This window comes from Drosophila novamexicana, unplaced genomic scaffold (assembly GCF_003285875.2).
Source record: "Drosophila novamexicana strain 15010-1031.04,08,12 unplaced genomic scaffold, DnovRS2.1 tig00001151-arrow-arrow-pilon, whole genome shotgun sequence".
NCBI classification, from domain to species: domain Eukaryota; kingdom Metazoa; phylum Arthropoda; class Insecta; order Diptera; family Drosophilidae; genus Drosophila; species Drosophila novamexicana.
The window spans coordinates 512,190-530,960 of NW_020824842.1; the positions used below are offsets into that span (position 1 = coordinate 512,190).

The 18,771-nt window shown below is 39.4% G+C and overlaps 4 protein-coding genes across 4 annotated transcripts; 1 reads left to right on the forward strand and 3 right to left on the reverse strand.

Annotated features, from left to right (window-relative positions):
• Positions 1-59: 59 nt before the first annotated feature.
• Positions 60-990, reverse strand: LOC115766452 (pre-rRNA-processing protein esf2-like). Its single transcript, XM_030710385.1, has 2 exons — positions 554-990; positions 60-487 (listed from the first exon to the last, which is right to left on the reverse strand). Exons 1-2 carry the CDS (start codon positions 894-896, stop codon positions 108-110), a joined length of 723 nt encoding a protein of 240 aa, XP_030566245.1. The 5' UTR covers positions 897-990; the 3' UTR covers positions 60-107.
• A 77-nt stretch (positions 991-1,067) lies between these two features.
• LOC115766453 (actin-related protein 2/3 complex subunit 3-B) lies at positions 1,068-2,080 on the forward strand. The gene is made up of 3 exons (XM_030710386.1): positions 1,068-1,219; positions 1,356-1,529; positions 1,599-2,080. The coding sequence occupies exons 1-3, from the start codon at positions 1,214-1,216 to the stop codon at positions 1,941-1,943; spliced, it is 525 nt and encodes a 174-aa protein (XP_030566246.1). The 5' UTR covers positions 1,068-1,213; the 3' UTR covers positions 1,944-2,080.
• A 27-nt stretch (positions 2,081-2,107) lies between these two features.
• Positions 2,108-18,757, reverse strand: LOC115766451 (proton-coupled amino acid transporter-like protein pathetic). The gene is made up of 5 exons (XM_030710383.1): positions 18,732-18,757; positions 4,269-4,805; positions 2,928-3,385; positions 2,678-2,853; positions 2,108-2,604 (listed from the first exon to the last, which is right to left on the reverse strand). Exons 1-5 carry the CDS (start codon positions 18,741-18,743, stop codon positions 2,363-2,365), a joined length of 1,425 nt encoding a protein of 474 aa, XP_030566243.1. The 5' UTR covers positions 18,744-18,757; the 3' UTR covers positions 2,108-2,362.
• Positions 10,787-18,763, reverse strand: LOC115766450 (proton-coupled amino acid transporter 1). Its single transcript, XM_030710382.1, has 6 exons — positions 18,732-18,763; positions 14,074-14,249; positions 12,497-12,857; positions 11,951-12,402; positions 11,373-11,545; positions 10,787-11,313 (listed from the first exon to the last, which is right to left on the reverse strand). Exons 1-6 carry the CDS (start codon positions 18,741-18,743, stop codon positions 11,057-11,059), a joined length of 1,431 nt encoding a protein of 476 aa, XP_030566242.1. The 5' UTR covers positions 18,744-18,763; the 3' UTR covers positions 10,787-11,056.
• Between the last annotated feature and the right edge of the window lie 8 nt (positions 18,764-18,771).

Here is an 18,771-nt window from a genome sequence, read left to right on the forward strand (position 1 = left end):
GCACCTGATGATTTTCACATGTAAATCAACAGCGCCGTTAGCGCCAACTTATATTTATTTCTATTTAATAATAATAAAAAAAAACAGCTATAATTAAACTGCCGCTACTACGCCTCCTGCTCGCCGCCGTTAGCCAACTTTTTCGCCCTCTTAGCCAGCTTCTTAATGTGTTCGCTCTTGTCCAGATTGTTCTGGAAGAAGGTCGTCTCCTTGCGCGCCTGCGACACCTCCGTCTGCAGACGCTGCTTATGCACCGCCTGCTCGTAATTCATGCGCTCCGTCAGGTGGACCCACTTGAAGCGCGGCAAATATTTCATGCTCCACAGCGAGTCGAAGAACTGTGACTTCTTGCGCGTCGAGATTTGCTTGTTATTAAGCAGCGGCACGATCTGCTTGGCCACACGCTTCGACTCGAACTCCACCCAGCCTTCGGTAAAATGAATATTGTAGCGTTTGCGTTTATTTTTCTTGGCCTTTTTATCACCACCTAAAGAAGAAGAAGGAAAAATAATTGGCATAAGCGAGCGCTGGATTGGCGCCAATTACAACTCACCAGGCTGCTTTTCCGGCTGCAAGTAGACACGTCCGATTTTGCCAAATTCACCGAGAATTTCACGCAGACGCGTTACATTCATGTGCTTTGGTATGTTTGATATATAAATAATGCCCTTCTTGCGTTTCTTTGGCTGGACGATTGCTTTAGCGCCGGTTTTGAAGTTGGCCAAATCCATTTCATCGTCGTCGTCGTCGTCATTGTCGTCTGCGCTGGGAACGTCGACTGCCTCAATGTTTTTATCTGTGCTGCCATTTAGTTCCGTTGATTCCGCCACCATTTCCTCACCACTTTCCACATCAACGGGCACCGTTGCGGATTTCGTTTTTAGTTTTCTCTTCATTTGTTTTTAGTGCAAAACGTGCGCTCCATGTGTGACCGTATACTTTTAATATGAAAATATCGAAGCGTGCATATCATTTGCTCCACACTGAACGTGCTCTTTTACTGTAAATTAACATTTAGCTTAACATATTCGACAAAATTCTCGCACTTGCTGACCGTATCGTCTTACGTCAAACTTTAAAATTTCGATAACTACTTTTCGATAACGCAGGGCTGAAGTATTTCGCGCATAAAAAAAGTGCAGTTGATAAAAAGAAAACAATTGAATTCCGTCAGTTTTAATGTTGGAACACAGTTGATTACCATCCTCTCAAAATGCCAGTAAGTAGCTGGACTTATCGCATTTGCACAAAACATATGAAAAATTATCGATGAGTAATACCGGATCTTATAACGCCTTTGAACAAATATTTGAACTTGAAAAGTTGAATTCTTGCTTTTGCTTACTATTTTCCAGGCCTATCATTCGGAAATAGAAGAGTTCCAACGGCAGGTGGGAAACATGGCCATTTTGCCGTTGCGCACCAAAGTACGAGGGCCAGCGCCCAGTGTTAACGCTGATAACGATATTATTGATGAGTCACTATATTATTTCAAAGCAAACGTTTTCTTTCGTACGTATGAAGTCAAGGTAGGGCTGCACAAATGTACTTTACTTGAATAGTAGCTATTTATTAAATGATTAATTCTTGTATCGCAGTCGGAAGTGGATCGTGTGCTTATCTATGTAACACTCTACATTACCGAATGCCTGAAAAAACTGGCTCGCTGCACGAGCAAGGAGCAAGGTCAGCAGGAGCTCTATGCCATGGCCATAGCGAAGTTTGATATACCTGGCGATGCGGGCTTTCCACTTAATTCGGTGTATACCAAGCCAGATAATGCCGATCTGATGCGTGAATATTTGCTGCAGTTGCGCCAGGAAACTGGCTATCGAGTGCTCGAGAAGGTCTTTGATACGACGGATGATAAGCCAAACAAATGGTGGATATGTTTTGCGAGAAAGAAGTTTATGGAGAAAAGCCTTTCTGGTCCCGGCCAGTAGAACATTCCTAAAATCGACTGTTAAATCAATTTTAAGACTGTTAAGGCGTTGTTGCAGCCCTGCGGCAGTGTTGATAAATGCCCAAAGTATTCACATATATGGCGCCAAGTTTAAATCGAACTTATAAAAGACAATGTATAATCATTTATTAAAATATATTTTTGTTTTATCTAGTTTCGTTTCTTTGAAAGCCAATTAACAGTTGACGATTAAATCAATCGGGCCACATATAAACAGGCACGGCAGGCACAACTTAAAATTAATAACATATAATAGCACAAACAAAAAAAAAAAATACTATATATATATATAAGACTTAACTTAGAAGGACAATGAAACGTTATAAGGTATTTCACACGTTTACAGCATATTTACAAAATACTTGGCAAGCACTAGGGGCCCATTAAGCCCTACTACTACTAGTTAAACTCTCTAATAATCTCTACAATGCTCTGATATGTGCCCGTGACAATGCCCAGCAGGGCGATTGTTAGAATGGCGATATTCTTGAAATAGATCCAGGTGCCAAGGCCCTTGGGCACCTGGGTGCGTGTCACAAAATCAATGATCACAGGTATAACAAATGCCAGCGAGGTTGAGCATAATGCACCGATTAGCGAGATAAATAGATTCAATTGGGGCACCACCAGGGCGACACAAACTGCAAAAGACAAAAGACAGAGCAATATGGGTTGAATTTTGGATATTTAGTTTGAAATGAATTTCCAACTTACAAGTCATCATGATCATGACGAAACGCAGGCCCACCTGCATGGTAATCGGATACTTTTGGGCACAGCCATTGGCACGCTTAACGGGCGGCCACAGTATTTTCATCATCACGAAAAACTGTATGGGATAGCCAAAGAAGACGCCCAAAGCGGCGACCATCTTAACGACCTGCGACATGCTGCACAAAGACATATGGATATGGATATGATTTAATGCTTTACGAAGAATATGGATTCTATCGCCTGTACTCACACATCCTCGACATTCAGATTTAGCGTAATGCTGCCGGCAACATACTCGCCCCAGCGCACATAGCTAACAAATCCCGTGAAGATGAACAGCGCCGTGATGAACAGCATCGTTACGTTGAGTACACCGAATCGGCTGCTAAAATTGTCGGGTTCGCGCATCGAATTGCGTAGCGGCAGGATCAGGGCAATGCCCTCGTATGAGAAGAGTGCGGTGCCAAAGAACAGCGCCAGCTGGCTGCCGCCCGTAAAATAATGCCGTTCCGCAACTGATGGCATCGGACCGTCCGAGAAGGCAATCGTCAGTGTGGCAATCAAGCCAAATAACAGCGCAAAGTTGGCCAGCAGCGATACTGGCGATATATACTTAAGGTTCGTCATCAGGGAAGGTATCATTGCCGGCAGCAGAGTAATCAGCATTACCATGCTCATGCTGATGTCTATGCCATTCTGTTGCAGCACCTGAGACAAGAAGAAATATGTATATGTATATTCTTTTTAAATATAAGTGTTGGAAAATGCTGAATGCTTAAATGCTTAAGTGTTGGAAAATGCTGAATGCTTAACTGCTTAAGTGCTGGAAAACGCTGAATGCTTAACTGCTTAAGCGTGCGCGCATGACACTTGCTCGTTTTATAGTGTTGCAAATGAGCGCAAAAATTTGAATTATTACAACAACAACAAAATATATACATATATTAACATATCACAATATTCATTTAGTTAGTTTGAAAAAAGGTATGTAAGTGTACATAACTATTATTTTTATTAAGCTGATCGATTTTTGAAAGCAAACTAATTACATTTTTAAATTAGTTATTAAATGTTCAGGAATTGTCTTACGTTTTTCTATCGGAAAACATAACCTCACAAAATTAGAGCATAACGGAATTGGTGTGCTTAAGTATATCTAGCAAATGTTGTAAGGTTGTCTTAAGCTTAACAACTGTTGAGTAACTGTTGAGTAACTGTTTCATCATTTTTATATAATTTTTCAGATTTTAATGTCCTGGGCCTATATTCAAAAATTAGTTGATATTTAACTAAATATTCTTCTCTTTATATGCTTTATTCTTGTCCTTTTGTTTATTTAAATCTTTTAGAAACTTTATCACATTTAAATTAAATAGAAAAATAAGGTTTTTGGATGAGTTTTCTGCTCGAGAATCGAATCAGTCAGGTTATATGTATACCCTGTAATTTAACGGAACGGAACTATTGCCACAGGAAGGGTATATATATGTATATGTATATAATCGCGTGAGTAAATAAACGATGTTTTTCAACAAAAGTAAGTAAATTATGAAGCTAACCAAACTTGCATAAGTCTTAAAAAGAAGCTAACCTGGTAGAGATTTTCCGTGATGAACACAAAGTAGATGGCACAGAAACCGAATTGCGTAACACAGAGAAACATCTCGACGATGAGCTTCATGGCGCGCGACATGCAGCGCAAAGGTCGTGGCCCGTACTCGAAGCACTTCTCCACCGTCTCCGGGTAATCGTAAAAGGTGGCGCCGGGCGTCTTGGCAACGGCCAGCAGGGAGCCGCGTATGAGCAGTCGTTCGCAGTGCACGCACATGATCGCAATTATGGGCAGCATCAATGTGGAGCCCACCAGGCCGCCATTCTTGAAGCAATCGCCCATGGCAAAGAGGCCTGCGCCGACGCTGCCCTTGAACAGATGTGTGGCTGCCTCCAGATTGCTGGTCGCATGTCGCCGCTTCACCGTGCTCTCCACATCCTTGTCGGCATGCTTTGCAGTGTGCTCCGGCGGCGCCTGCTGCTGCTGCTGCTGCTGCTGTGCTTCCGGCTTCGTTATTTCCAATGTTCTGCCCATGGCGCCAGCTTCGATGGCCTTTTCGTTGTTGCTCTCTTGCTTCTGCAAGTGTGTGTGTGTGTGTGTGTGTGTTTAGTTGATTAATCTCTATTTACAATTTCTTATTATTTTATCACTAATACAATATATTTTAGTGCCGAACGCCGTGAACTCTGTTCGACATGCCTCGCACACAAATGCACAAGCGCGTTACAGTTAAACGACGAAAGCGAAAAAAGTGAGAAGGTAAAGCAATGCGAAAGCAAAAGCAGAACCAAAAGCAAACTTAACGGTGCCTTAGATTAGAGGATAAACGTTCGGTGAGTGGGGAGCGGGGAGAGAGGACAAGGCGTAGGAAATTGATCTAGAACAGAACACGATTCGCTAACGGAATGCACTGCTATTAACCCTAGAAAGCCGGCTGGCTTCTGCGCATCAACAAGTTCAATTGATTGCATTCTTCTACAGATGGACATGTGTGCCGTTTTTTTTTTTTTTTTTTTTTATTTTTATTTTATTGTTTATTAAAAGTTGTTTTTGTTCATTTTTATGTAATCAAAGGGTTAAAAAATGAGAGAATCCAATTAAGAACTGAACCAGTTCGAAACAGAAACTCAAAGTTATTTTTATCTGTTAAGCCAAACCTTAAAACAAACCAGTTCACCACAAAAAGATCGATCCGTAACCCGAACTGAATCATGTTTTGAAACATGGAACTTCCTTTGGCTTACATCCAGCTCCAAAGGTTCGAGTTCAAATTTAACAATTACAACAGGCAATTATATGTTTCGAATGGAATTGTTTTGGTTAAAGTCCAGCTAAAACTAAACATCAAGAACCTACTCGAACCAGCTAGTTCGAATCATGAACCACATAAAACGAACTTGAGCTTTGCAGCCCTGATTCTGATAAGAATTATAGCATTTCTAATTGTTTTTGATGTCGTGCTTCAAACGTGTCACGAAACGGGACGTGACAAACGTTTATCTAATTGCTTTTATAGCAAATGCGCGTAATTGATCACTTTTCGCAGAAAACAATCGGCTTGGTACATGCACACTCGCTTTTGTTTTAAAAATATCCTAATGTCGAATTTAATGCCCGGAACTGGTATTTTAAATTTGACAAAATGCGTCGCACCAGTTAAAAGCATAAAAAAAAACCATTACAAAAATATAATTAAAAAACAAACAAACAAAAAAAAAAAACACTCATTTTGCACGTTTTTTAAAATTATTATTGTTTTGATTTCCGCATTTGGATTCGCGGCGAGTCAAGCAATTAAAACTGTGAGAATTTCACAATGAGAAATACACCCGTATTTCACACACATTTACGCCACAGGTGAATCGATTTGTAAGATATTGAAAATATGTTTAATTCATGTTTGTTGCGCCTTAAATGTTTTATTGAGCCGTTCATTGTTTGAAAAGTTCACAATGTACCTGTGCATATTTATAGCATATATGTATGTGCACTTGACAATATCGGGCGACAGCATAAATCAAGTGGATCACATCTATGGCCAAAGCACAGTTATGTTCTCTAGTGTTGGGCAACGTGTGTAGTTGTCTAGATAGTCGATATCTGTGTGCGTGGGCCGTATTAACATGCGATATACACAAAGATAAGCGCTAAGAGCACGAATCATAATTGCAAATCAAAGTATTATACATTATTAATAACAATAATAAAACAAAAAAAACAAAAAAACAGTATGCCAATCAATGCACACCTTTTATTGCAAAAAAAGAAAATGCAACTATTTTTTTTTTTTGTTTTCACTTTTTATGTGTTTATTTGTTTTTTTTTTTTCGAAAAATATTTTGGAACTTTGGCGCGTGCGTGTTTTCTGTTTTGCTCTTTTTCAGGAGCGTGTTGACGCGTCAAGAACTCAAACCAGACTCAATTCAAAATATTCGAAATGGCCAAGAGCAGCGTGTGAAATACACGAGCAAGGCGAGCTGCGACTGCGGCAGTTGCTCTGCGTCTGCGTCTGCGTCTGCGTCTGTGTGTGTGCGTTAGTGTCTGTGCCTGTGCGTGTATGTGTGTGTGTGTGCGCGCATAAGCAATAATGGTCAACGGCTTTTTGCATCCATACCTTGCTTGCATTTGATGGCGTTCGTCTCTTTCCCTCTCTCGCTCTCTCACGCTCTCGCTCTCTCGCTCACTCACGACTCTATTGAGCGGCAGTTCTGTTATCTCTGTACATTTTGCTGTTGTTGCATTTGCAAATTTTAGTTTTTGATTGTTTAAAACTCTGTTTGTACTGTTTAAAAACAAAACGTTTTATCAATTTGCAAAAGCTGTTAAAATCAGTTTTTTTTTTTTTCTTTAACAATATTACATGCACTTAAATAGTAATACAAAAAGATTAACAGTTTCTTTGCCCCACATTCCCATGTGCGTGCTTATAAGAAAGGCATTTAAATACGTTATTGTTTAATGTTGTATGAAAACTATTTAAACGGCACGCATTGGCGAATATTTCTAAAATCGCATTTTTATTTACTTGACTATAAATGCAAGTGTACTTAAATTAACTATATATTTTTGGGGAGAGGCTTAGTTCTACAATAATGTTTAGTTAACTTTCTCAGCAACAAGTTGGGGCATTTTTATTTATTTATTAATTATTTTATTGGCTGGTCCAATATTTAATTATTATTATTAATTTTATATTCGGTTTGCCGAACATTGGGACCAATAATAAATAAATAAATGAAGAAAATAAATCAAATAATTAAAAACAAAAAAATTTAAATAAAAAATAATAAACAAATAAATAAAATAATTACAAAAATAAATAAACAAAGAAAAAATAAATCAAAAATAAAAATGTAAAATTAGTCTAAGCCAAACAACTTTGTTTGAAGCTCAATTTCCTGTAAAGTGCTTAAAGATTTTTAATTGGCGATCTGAGTCAAGATCTTGGTATATAGAACATCTCACTATACTATATATAGTCAACCGATTCGACTGGCTATTGGCCTATTCGAAGATCCATATTCCACTTTAAGCTGCCTGACAGAACGGATCCTAATAAATCCCTAACCCTAGCACGAAAAATAATCCTAATGGCCTCTACACGATAAAGTACTTTGATTTTGATGAAATTTAATCAAATTAATTAAATTAGACAATGAGTTCTATTGTTAAATTAACAAGCGCTTCACACAACACGATCTTTCATTTATTTACATTGGTTTGTTTTCTATTATTCCGGTTTCGAGCAACAGAATATAGTATCTCTCTCCGGCAGGTTCTATCTAATGCGAGACTCGTTAAATTAGTCAGCTTTAGTCAGATGGTCTTGAAGTCTATTTATGGGTCCTTAGCAGGCGAATAACAAATAAGTTAAGCGAAAATCACGTGTTCTAAGAGTTAGATAAAGTAGTATTAAAAAGTTGTTGTACGTAAATCAACAATATCGTGAGTCCCAGCAGCAGCAGCATCCTGTTTAGGATATTCCAGTCGGGTATTATCGACTGCGCCATACCCGTTCACAGGAAAATATCTTTGTTAACAAATATAACAATACACGATATACGCATATATATATATATATATATATATATATATATATATATATATATATATATATATACTTAGTATGTATATTCATATCGATCTTTAAGGGAGTTCATCATTGGCCAAGTTTAGTCAGCCGAGCATTGTCAAAGATATAGATTTGACCGATTTGCCAGTTTTTAGACTTTTATATGCATTTCCTGAAGTGCTCTATAAAATGATTGGCAATATATATATGGGGCAAATATGCTCAGGCTTATATGCCAGGTCTTAAGCCTTCAACTTCGAACAAATATGCTCTTTTTGCACGTATTGAACGGGTATCAAAGATGAGCGCCAGTGCAAGGAACTGGAAGGGGAAGGGTATCGGCATGGCATAGCCATAGTCCAATTGGAAATTGATATGGAACTCACGACAAGTGCACGTCTCAGGTTCAAGGATGTGCGGCACAATGCGGCGTATGAGCAATTTATGCACGTGCCGATCGAACGTTGAAGCACAAATACGATATGCGATATGCGACATGACAATATTCAAAATTCTTGGCCGTTCGATGGCACAACATGAATTCGAAAGGCGCAACAAGTTCGTGATCGAGCTGCGGTGTTCGTTACACCTGCAACTGGGGCCGAGCACTTGGAACGCATGGAAATGTACGGCATTAAATTGGCTGTTGTTGTTGTTGTTATTGTTGTTTTTCTTTTCTGTAGCGCCAGTTAAATGAATTGCATGAAATTCATGACTGCGCTTTTCTGCTCAATTTGGACTTTCTACGAATATGGCGCATATTGATAAACAATCAATGTAAAGTTCGAACGATCGAACGATCGATGTTTACGGAATTGAACAATTGGATTATATAAGCCAACAACCAAATGTTTAAACGGAAGCATCAGTATTCATCATCAGAGATGAGCTCGTGCCGTTGAGAAATTTCAAAAGTTACGACATGTTTTCTGCTATAATATGTGTTTTTCTAATATACGTAAATATATATATATTAAATATTTATAAATATTTTAAATTAATATTAATCAAATTACTTGTTCACACATTTTCAGCAAGCGGAAGTTCAAACTTTTGCTTCTTTGATTTGGCCTCCATTTTCACCACGCGGCGTGAATTTTTGGCATTGGCTAAATAACCTTTTAATTTTCCGTTCGTTTTTTGTCTTCATGGAGTTCATTTCTTTTTAACATGTAGAACTTTTAAAATGAGTTTGAAAACGATTGAGCTTAATCTAAACTTTTCCACCCAGGCCGCTGGATTTACCGCCCATTTTTCACAGCTACGGGTGGAATTGTTCAAGCTCCTTATTTGTCAATTAGCTCTCGTTGGTTTCAGCGAGTGCTGTTGTCACCCGACGATATTTCGTGTCCCGAGTCGTGCGTGTTAGCACGAGCACGAGCACGAGACTCGTGTAGTTTTAACTGTCGATTCAATTCACATAACTTCTTTGCATGTAGAAATTGATTTCGGTGGGCGATTTGAAGGCCGTTGGGCGGGCAATGTCGAAACGGTTTCGATTAGATTGATTTAGTTTCGTTCAGATTAGATTAATTTCATTTTTCATTGAGACTTGTGTGTGTGCCTGTATGCTTATACAGGTATGAGTATAAGGCATGGAATTTCCGGAGCGTGCCAATTGTTATTTATCTGTTTCCCATATGACCGATTGATGAAATGATTTGATTGCAAATACTAGAATATTTAGAATATTATAGTATATGATGTGTTTTTTAATATTTTGATAAATTGTAGCAATTGTTTTCAAAAATACATTTCACATATTTCACAACTCGGCTTTTAACTGAATCAAATTAATATTTTCACTGTCAATCTTTGGACACGTTTATTAAATTTCAAATGCAAACAGTTCAATACACTTTTAATCCGTCAAAGGCCTGGAAAATTCCATTCAAAAACTTGTTTATGCGCCATTTAAAGAGAAAAAACAAACTATTTTATATGCATTGAAAAAACTATGGAAAATTTTTTGGTATAATATAAAATGTACCACTGCCGTAGTTGGTTAGCTTGGATGTGTTCCAGAAAGATCTCTGCGGTGGAAAATATTCTCAAGTTCAAAAGCGATGATGAGGTGTTTAAATACATTTGCTCAGCTGGGTTTCCCATACCGATTGTTCCCTTATGATGCTGTATCATATCGTATATACCGATTGTTCCCATAGAGATATATGTAAAATGTATGATATAGTTTGTGAAGACCATTGTCTAGTTTGTAGGATTGAAGTTTGGTTTGGATTAATTTGAATACCGATTAGTTATTTTGAATGCACGACCAGGTTTCCTTCTCATTAGGACAAAGTTTTCCATTTAAAAGTTTAATTTTCGTTATGATATGATATAGTGGTTCGATCTGGCGATTTGCAGCGCATTATACGAGTTGAGCGACTGAAAACCTATTGTTTTATTTGTTCAAAAACGATTTTCAAAATGACTTTTTACTCAAATACAAAGCTGTCTATCTATCACAAAAAATAAACAAAACTTTTTGTGACTTTGTGGGTTGACGGCAAAAGAGCGTCCCATAATTTATTTACACGTAGAAAATATAAAAAAAAAATCGCTCATCATGACAAATGGGCATTAAAAACTATTTCGCGTCACATGGGTCATAAGTAATTGTCGTACATCAAAGATATGTAATATAAATACATATACATATATATATATATATATGGGTATATATATATGGTAAATAGGTTATGGCTATTCGAGCCAGTTGCTTGAGAACCTGCCAGTCGACCGGAGCTGAGAGCTAGTGCTGCTCCTCCTCGCCAAAGTGCTTGACAATCTCCTTGAGGCTCTCGTAGGAGCCGGTGAAGAAGCCCAACAGCGCCAGAACCAGAATGATGAGATTCTTGAGGCAAATCCAAATGCCTGGCCCCTTGTTCGGCTCGCTGCGCGCAATCAGCTCGATGACCGGCGGAAAGACGAGGGCCAATGCCGTCGAGCAGAGGGCGCCAATCAGCGAGATGAACAGACTCAAGGCGGGCACCAGTTCCGCTATGGCCACTATATGGTGTATGCACTGTATTTAAGCAAATCCATGCTCTCTGTCCATGTCTACTTACGCGTCACGAGCACTAGCAGGCTGCGGAAGATGAGCTCCCCGTTGAGGGCACGGCCTTCCAGGCCGCACATCTGCTTGGCACTGGGCCACATGATCTGGACGGCGACAAAGAACTGCAGCGGATAGCCGAGCAGGACGCCCATGGAGACCATCAGCTTGACCGCCTGCGCCAGGCTGCGAGTGTGTGCGTGCGAGTGTGAGTGTGTGTATGTGTGTGTGTGTGTGGGGAAAGTAAATGGTAGGGTTTAAGCGTGGCGCCCAAAAACTGCTTGAAGATGGGCGCGTGACACGAGGCACGCACGACTTGTGTTTTTTGTTTTTGTTTTTCAGGCTATTTTTCCTAAAGTTTAACGCCAATTGAATTTTCACAATAAATCGAATCCTGAATCAAACAAGTTCACGAATTGAGCCAGCTAGCTGGTTCGAACCGTGAACCGCAACTGCAACTAGCCTGTTGTTTGTGGCTTGCAGTCACAATTCCCTTGTAATCACGCGTGACCTATTCGTGAGTCACGCGTGTGTGCCTCGTGAGTGACGCGCCAATCTTCAGCTTTGGAAATTAGACGTTTGCTTGCTCACATGGTATCGCCAAGATTGAGCGTTAGACTGCCGCCAACGTGGTCGCCCCATTTCATGTAGCCGACAGAGCCGGCGAACATGAACATCACGGAGACAAGGAACATGCCGACATTGAGCACGCCCAGCGTGCTCTCAAACTGGTGCGGCTTACGCATGGCGTTCTTCAGCGGCATCACCAGGGCGATGCCCTCGAAGGCAAAGATGGCGGTGCCGAAGAAGAGCGCCAGCTGGGAGCCATTCGTCCAGTAGGCGCGTTCCTTCACCTCCGGCAGGCCATCCTTCAGAGCATAGTACAGCGTTATGGCCAGTCCCAGTATCATGCAGACATTCGCGAATAGCGATACCGGCGTCAGCCATTTGAGATTCGTTATCAGCGAGCTGAGCAGCACAGGTGCCAGGGCTAGCAGCATTACCAGATGCACATCCATGTCAATGCCATACGCTTGCAGGATCTTCGAAGCCGTGTGCGTGTTTGTGTGTGTGTGTGTGAAGTAAGCGTTTTTGTCATCAGCTGTAGCTGGTCAACATCCACCTGGCCGCACTCACCTGCTTCACGTTGGTGCTGATGAACACAAAGTAGATGCAGCAGAAGCCCAACTGGGTGACACAGATGAATATGTCCACCAGGTGGCCCATGGTGCGCGACCAGCCGCGCAACTTAATGGGCCCATTCTCGAAGCATTGCTCCACAGTCGCCGCATAATCCGCACAGATCGCGTCTCCGCGCAGATCGCGCATCTTCCGGGAGCAGGCGATGAGCACATGCTGACAGTGGATGCTGATCACCGCGATGGCGATCGTCAGCAGCGGCCCGACAATTAGTCCACCGTTCTTGAAGGCATCGCCCATGGCAAAGAGTCCTGGTCCAATGTTGCCCTTGAACAGATGCACAATTGTCTCCAGGTAGCTGCATTTTGGGATAGAGTCATGCAAGATCGATATCGATAACGTGCAGGTTTATCGGATCGGTTCTCAAAACGAGTGGCGGGGAGGGTGTGGTTTGGAGCACGGTTAGTCGGGTTTACACTTTGCACTTGGAGCTATGGTTAAATGGAGCACGAATCGGGTTTTCAAGGTTAGTTGATTGCGTTATTAACAAAGCTTCAAAACCGGGTTGGACACGTACCGGTTCACACGCGGAATTAGAATAGAATTTGTATAATCAAGCGAACCTTAAGCCCAACTACTCTTATGATAATCAACTGAACCGAAAGCCGAGCCAATTTGTTGGCTCTAAAGAGTGGGGGAGGGAGATGCCTCGAACCATAAGAACCGTAAAAGCCAATTTTGGTTGGCACTCAAATCTCAAATCTAGCCAGCATCTGGTATAGCAAAATATATGCAAATTCTCAGTACAACGGACAGTTGATAATTGTAATAGAATAGTTCGACAACAACTTTATGAATATACATAGGAAAGAAGGGTTTGAACCAAGACGTGGGTTCAAGGATGAGCAACAATAGCTTCAAGCAACGGTTCGAAACGCGAGTCGAACCAGCGGCAATATTTATATTTGGCCCTGATTATGGTTAGCTAGGTCAGGTCAGCTTAAGGCCTCCTTAAGCGGATGGACGTCAAGCTAGGTCGGAGGAACGGCAAATCCTAGCAGTCAGTCCTTAACAACTTGTCATGCCGTTCATTAAATAGCGCTGACTATTCAGAATATTTAAATTGGGCTTAACGTGAACATCGAATTGGTTATTTTTTCTCTTCTGATAAGCTTTTCAATTCAGTTGAGTTTGTGGGATTTTTAGTGGGATTTTTGTGGCATTTTTAGTTGGTTTTTAGTGGGGTTTTATTGGGGTTTTATTGTTTTTTTTTTTTTGTAGTGGGTTTTGTTATGCTGCAGTTTTTGATTGCTGTAAGGCGTAAATCTAGAGCCATTGTTGAGCCGAGCATTTTCTTATTAGAATAAATAGTTTTGGATGAGTTATAGCTTGTTAGTTAGTTCACATAAATCCTGCGGCAGTTGGTGCGGACTATGACAGTTCATGCGGTTGGTTTGTCTATGTTAAGGTGTTTAAGCAAGCCTTATGCGGTATATCCGGGATTTTGTTAGTTTGGAGTTGGACATTGGGGTTCATTATTTGTTAGCTTGGCTGTGGTTTCCATGTAGCCATACCTTGTGGGCGGGTGGTAATCCCCCTCCGCCTTTGGGCCTGCAATTGCTGTCGCGCCTGCTGCCTGGACAGTTGTCTCTTCTGAGTCGGTCGTTGTCATCTTTGGATTATTGGAGCTCATGTTTGCTTGCGGAGTGCTTGGCGCAGATGCAGCTCTGGCCTGCGGGCTGTTGGGGGCCTTTTGTTGCAGCGCGGGAATTCAAGAAAGATAAAAGCTGTGCTGTAAATCGCTGTTTATTAAGTTGGGCAATCGTTCAATTGAATGGGACGAACGCGCAGTTGATGAGCTTCAATTGCCTGACTTTTGGCAAACAATTCCGGTTTGGGGCCCTCACTTAAAGCAACTCACGGCACAAATATTTATGTACATAAACATAAGCACAGACTTTTAGTTAAATAACAAGTTAATTAGAGCTTAAACATAAGGATACGCTGTTGATATTAATAATTATTAATTTCTTTTAATTTATAGTCAATCAAATAGTATTAGATCTTATGTGAATTTTTTATTGTGTATAATGAACCTCTTATTAGGTTTTAGGAATTTTGTAAATTCAAAAGAAACAATAACAAAAATTATATAAAAAATATATAAATAAGTTTTCGTTAGAAAATGTTTTGTATATTTAATACAAAAGCTTCTATTTTATTGGAGAATTATTTTCCTAACAAAAATAATTTTAATAATTTTCCTATCAAATGAACTTCATATTGCAAGCAAATTGAAGGCAAAATATTGTAACTTTATCTATGAATTAATCTCTATTTGGTTTAACCATTATCTAACAACAATTGCGATTCGGATCATGAGTAGAACCGAATGATTAATTCCAGTTTGTTATGGTCGAGTGCGTGAAAACTTGGGCAATTAATTCTATTAAGTGCTGCATATAAATCACAGCACGGGGGAATCACCTGGTTGCAGCAATTTTCACTCAATGAAAAAAACTTGTGTTACAGTGAAGCTTGTCATGAGTGAAATATTTGGCACGATTTTGTATATGGATGCAGCTCCGCGTAATTTTCGCTAATCGCAACAAATGACATCATAAATGATAAGAAATGGATTTACGAGAATTTGCCAACCTTTATGACTGCCAAACCCTAAATATTAATGCATTCGATTTCATTGAGGTTTTTACCTGATCATAAAAGCAAGAGAGGGAGAGAGGGAGAGAAGGATTCATTAAAACCAAAACAAAGTCCAAAAATAACTCAGTTATTTACATAATAACAAAGGCGTACTCATATTAAGTTTCCATTGTTTAACGTGCGTTATATTTGCGATGGTCATCTACATAATATATATACCTATATATATACTAATTAGTTAGCCATTAGTTGCACAGCTGCATCAAAATGTACGAGTTACAACTTTGAAGTTGTTTTAAATGAACTAAAACAACAATGAGACCCATTGAAACAATTCGCAAAATCAAACAGGTGCTTCTTAGCGAAAAACTAATGATTTGGAATTTAAATATATCAGACGTAAGAGGTTCTAGTCGAGAGCTCCCGACTAGGGGATACCCTGAACCCTCTTCTTCCAACATCAAATGCATATATATATTCCATTTTAGAAGCTATATGTCAAGTTTGGTGACTCTAGCTCTTATTATTTACCAAAATTGCCCAAAGAACAGGATATCGATATCGATTTTTATTTTATTGCTTGTAAACGGAGTAAGTTATCGATTATCGGAAACAAACTCGATCTGCGCGGGAACTAGGAGCACCTACATCTTAAATTTCAAGTCTCTAGCTCTTATAGGTTCTGAGATCCTTGCGTTCATACATACGGACGGACGGACATGGCTAGATCGACTCGGCTATTGATGCTGATCAAGAATATATACTTTATGGGGTCGGAGATGCTTCCTTCTGTCTGTTACATACATTTGGATTTTGCACAAATACAATATACCCTTATACCCATTTTGAATGGGTTCAGGGTATAAAAATGAAGAATTAAACACAATTTATTAACTGATGGTAATTCAAAGTGTTGCCAATTATGCGAAAAAATGTGGCAGCACTTTGCCAACAGAAGTTTGGCTACACTCCAGATATATATGAACACGTGTTTAATCATATAAATTATAGACTATTCAAAATAAGTGTTTATGATGCCAAAATACAACAAAAGATAAGATCAGGGTAATAAACTAGAACGTTTATTTGTTGATTTCATAGAAATGATTAATAAATAAAGCATACACCTATTAGCTGCAGCTGATTAGATTTAATAATTGGCCAAGACTCTACCAAAAACTCTGGCAATTCATATATTTATGCTCAATTTTTGGATGATATGGTATTATAATTATTAAAAAGGAACTGCTATCAACTGCTTCGACAGCGGAAATTTTAAATTTTGTGCAAGCACATTTTAAGATGCGCCCATAAATTGTGAAAGTCAGGCCAGGACCAATAAATAAATGAAAATCATTGATAAATTTATAGAATTATAAGTGAATTATTTGAAATTAAATGTCATACTCAAAGATTAGCCACAACGTGTTGTACACAATTGAGGCACAAGTTAGTTGAGCTGGGGCGGGGGCTGAGGATCTTGGCGCCGATAATGTGGATGATACGCTCAAGTGGGCCCAGAGATTGCGCAGCTGGAAGAGTCAACGAAGGGGGGGGGGGGGGGGGGGGCAATTTGGTGCGAGGTTGAAAACTGGGTCTCTTGGCTTTACGAGCCACCTTGTGTAAATCCAGTCAGCAAATTCATGACGCTTATCGGCAGCTACTCAAAAGCACTCAAAAACTCACGGCATCAATTGTTGTTATACTACTGTTGTTGTTGTCTTTGAGAGCCTAACAGGAAGCCTGACGTCAGGTGCCACGAAACGTCTGTTGGGTCTAACTATGCTAAGGAAAATTACGCCGTGATAAGCGCCATAGCAGCCAATCTTACGTATAATTCACCCACGCACTTCTCTGCACACTATTATGCATTATATACACTATAATTGTTGGCTCGGTACCTCGATCAAGTGATAAATGCTGTAGTATATTTGTTATTCACGAGTTGGCAGACGCCTGGTATCAAGTCAATTCAATGTCTTTGCGTGGAAATTTTCCATGCACGGCAAGTTTTTCCACTGGCCTATGCTGGGTCCAATGCCTGCCTCTGCAATGGGCATATCCATGGGCATGGGTTTGTGCAGGGGTAGCTCTGCTATCTTCTTGGTAAATATTAGTAACTGTTTGTTGGGAATCTGACAACAAAATTGCGTACACAACAACACAGATTGTGAATGAAAGAGACTAATTGAACAAGTTATAAAATTAATATTATTATCTTAACTGTATTTGCGCTCAACAATTCATTTATTATGCGGTCCGAATGACAGACAGTTGCTTATCTCGCTTGCTAAAATGTAGCAGTTAAATCTTGCAGAAGAGAGTGCTGCCAATTTGGATTCCAAAATGGGCAGCACTCAGCATAGCTTGCAAACACCTTTTGTTACAAATGACAAGTTGTTCAGAAAGAAGATAAGGAAATGCAAGAAGCCAAGGAAGTCCAATTGTAGAAGATAAGATAATGCAATTCGATTTTTTTCCGAGTGAAAGCATGAGCTTAAAAGTCTTAAAAGGGTAGCAAAAATGATAATGCCAAGACTTTAGTTAGCTTTTAACTATTGTTTAATATATGGGGAATAGAATAAGTTAACTTTTTCAATTCAAACGGAAAGTTTTTGGTCTGAAACTGAAATCAGATAACATCAATCAAAATTTAAGTTCCAATTAACTTGGCTCCTACCAAAATAATATTCAGTTAATTATTATATAAACAACGTGAGTAAGAAAGTATTCTGAATTTGTATATACAAAATATAAATAAATGAGGTACTCAAATACAATACTATACTATAGTATATTTGTATGAAATCAAATCTTTATTTTGGGATTTTCGTATATATATATTTTTGGGTGAAAGATTTCTCGCTGTCCAACGCTCCGGGCTCGAATACCCGGCCTATAGTACATGGCTGTGGCAATCTCTTACAGGCAGGCCATATAAGGCAGTGCCATTTCGAAAGTAAGCCATTTCTATCCGAACTGTATTAATAGTGGGAAATTGAAAGTCTTGGCATCGTACTTGTCATATCTATCTAAGTGTCTAGAGTGCTCTTTAGACAATCCTAAAGAGTATCTTCAGTTTGTAACTCTGCAATGTATCTGAGCCCCAATAGACCCACCCCCTTTGGGCCGCCTCTGCTGTCATGTGCAGCAGCTGCGTCGCGGTGAGTACTGCTAAATGTTGTTGTTATTGTTTGTTATTGTTTGTTGTTATTGTTGTTGTTGTTGCTGACTTTGATTTGAATTTGCATTTGGAAAATGAAAACGAAGTTAATTTTTCATTTTTTTTTATTTATATCTGTCTGAGAGCGGCAAATGTAACTGGTTTTGCGGCGTACTCAGATAATAATTAACGTGCGAGAAACAACAATAAAAAAATAATAATAAAAAAAGCAAAAAATTGAATAACAAATGGGCACACAAACTTGCTAGAGTTTAGTTCAGTTTTTGACGTTTGTTCTAAAACATCCTCTTTTTAGCACACACTTTTTAATTTGTTCTTTAGTTGACATACTAAGCACGGACGGGAACACATATGCATTCTACTATAAACACACACTCTACACACCTCTGCATCCATTTTGGCAGCTGCTGTTGTTGTTGCTGTT

Coding starts and splice junctions, on each gene's coding strand:
- LOC115766450 (XM_030710382.1), bottom strand. Junction 11,546..11,950: donor CTCAATCTTGGCGATACCAT/GTGAGCAAGCAA, acceptor ACACACTCGCAG/CCTGGCGCAGGCGGTCAAGC. Junction 11,314..11,372: donor CCTGCTAGTGCTCGTGACGC/GTAAGTAGACAT, acceptor TACACCATATAG/TGGCCATAGCGGAACTGGTG.
- LOC115766451 (XM_030710383.1), bottom strand. Junction 3,386..4,268: donor TCACGGAAAATCTCTACCAG/GTTAGCTTCTTT, acceptor TTCTTGTCTCAG/GTGCTGCAACAGAATGGCAT. Junction 2,605..2,677: donor CGTCATGATCATGATGACTT/GTAAGTTGGAAA, acceptor TGTCTTTTGCAG/TTTGTGTCGCCCTGGTGGTG.
- LOC115766452 (XM_030710385.1), bottom strand. CDS start 896: ATGAAGAGAAAACTAAAAACGAAATCCGCAACGGTGCCCGTTGATGTG. Junction 488..553: donor GCAGCCGGAAAAGCAGCCTG/GTGAGTTGTAAT, acceptor CTTCTTCTTTAG/GTGGTGATAAAAAGGCCAAG.
- LOC115766453 (XM_030710386.1), top strand. Junction 1,530..1,598: donor TTCGTACGTATGAAGTCAAG/GTAGGGCTGCAC, acceptor CTTGTATCGCAG/TCGGAAGTGGATCGTGTGCT.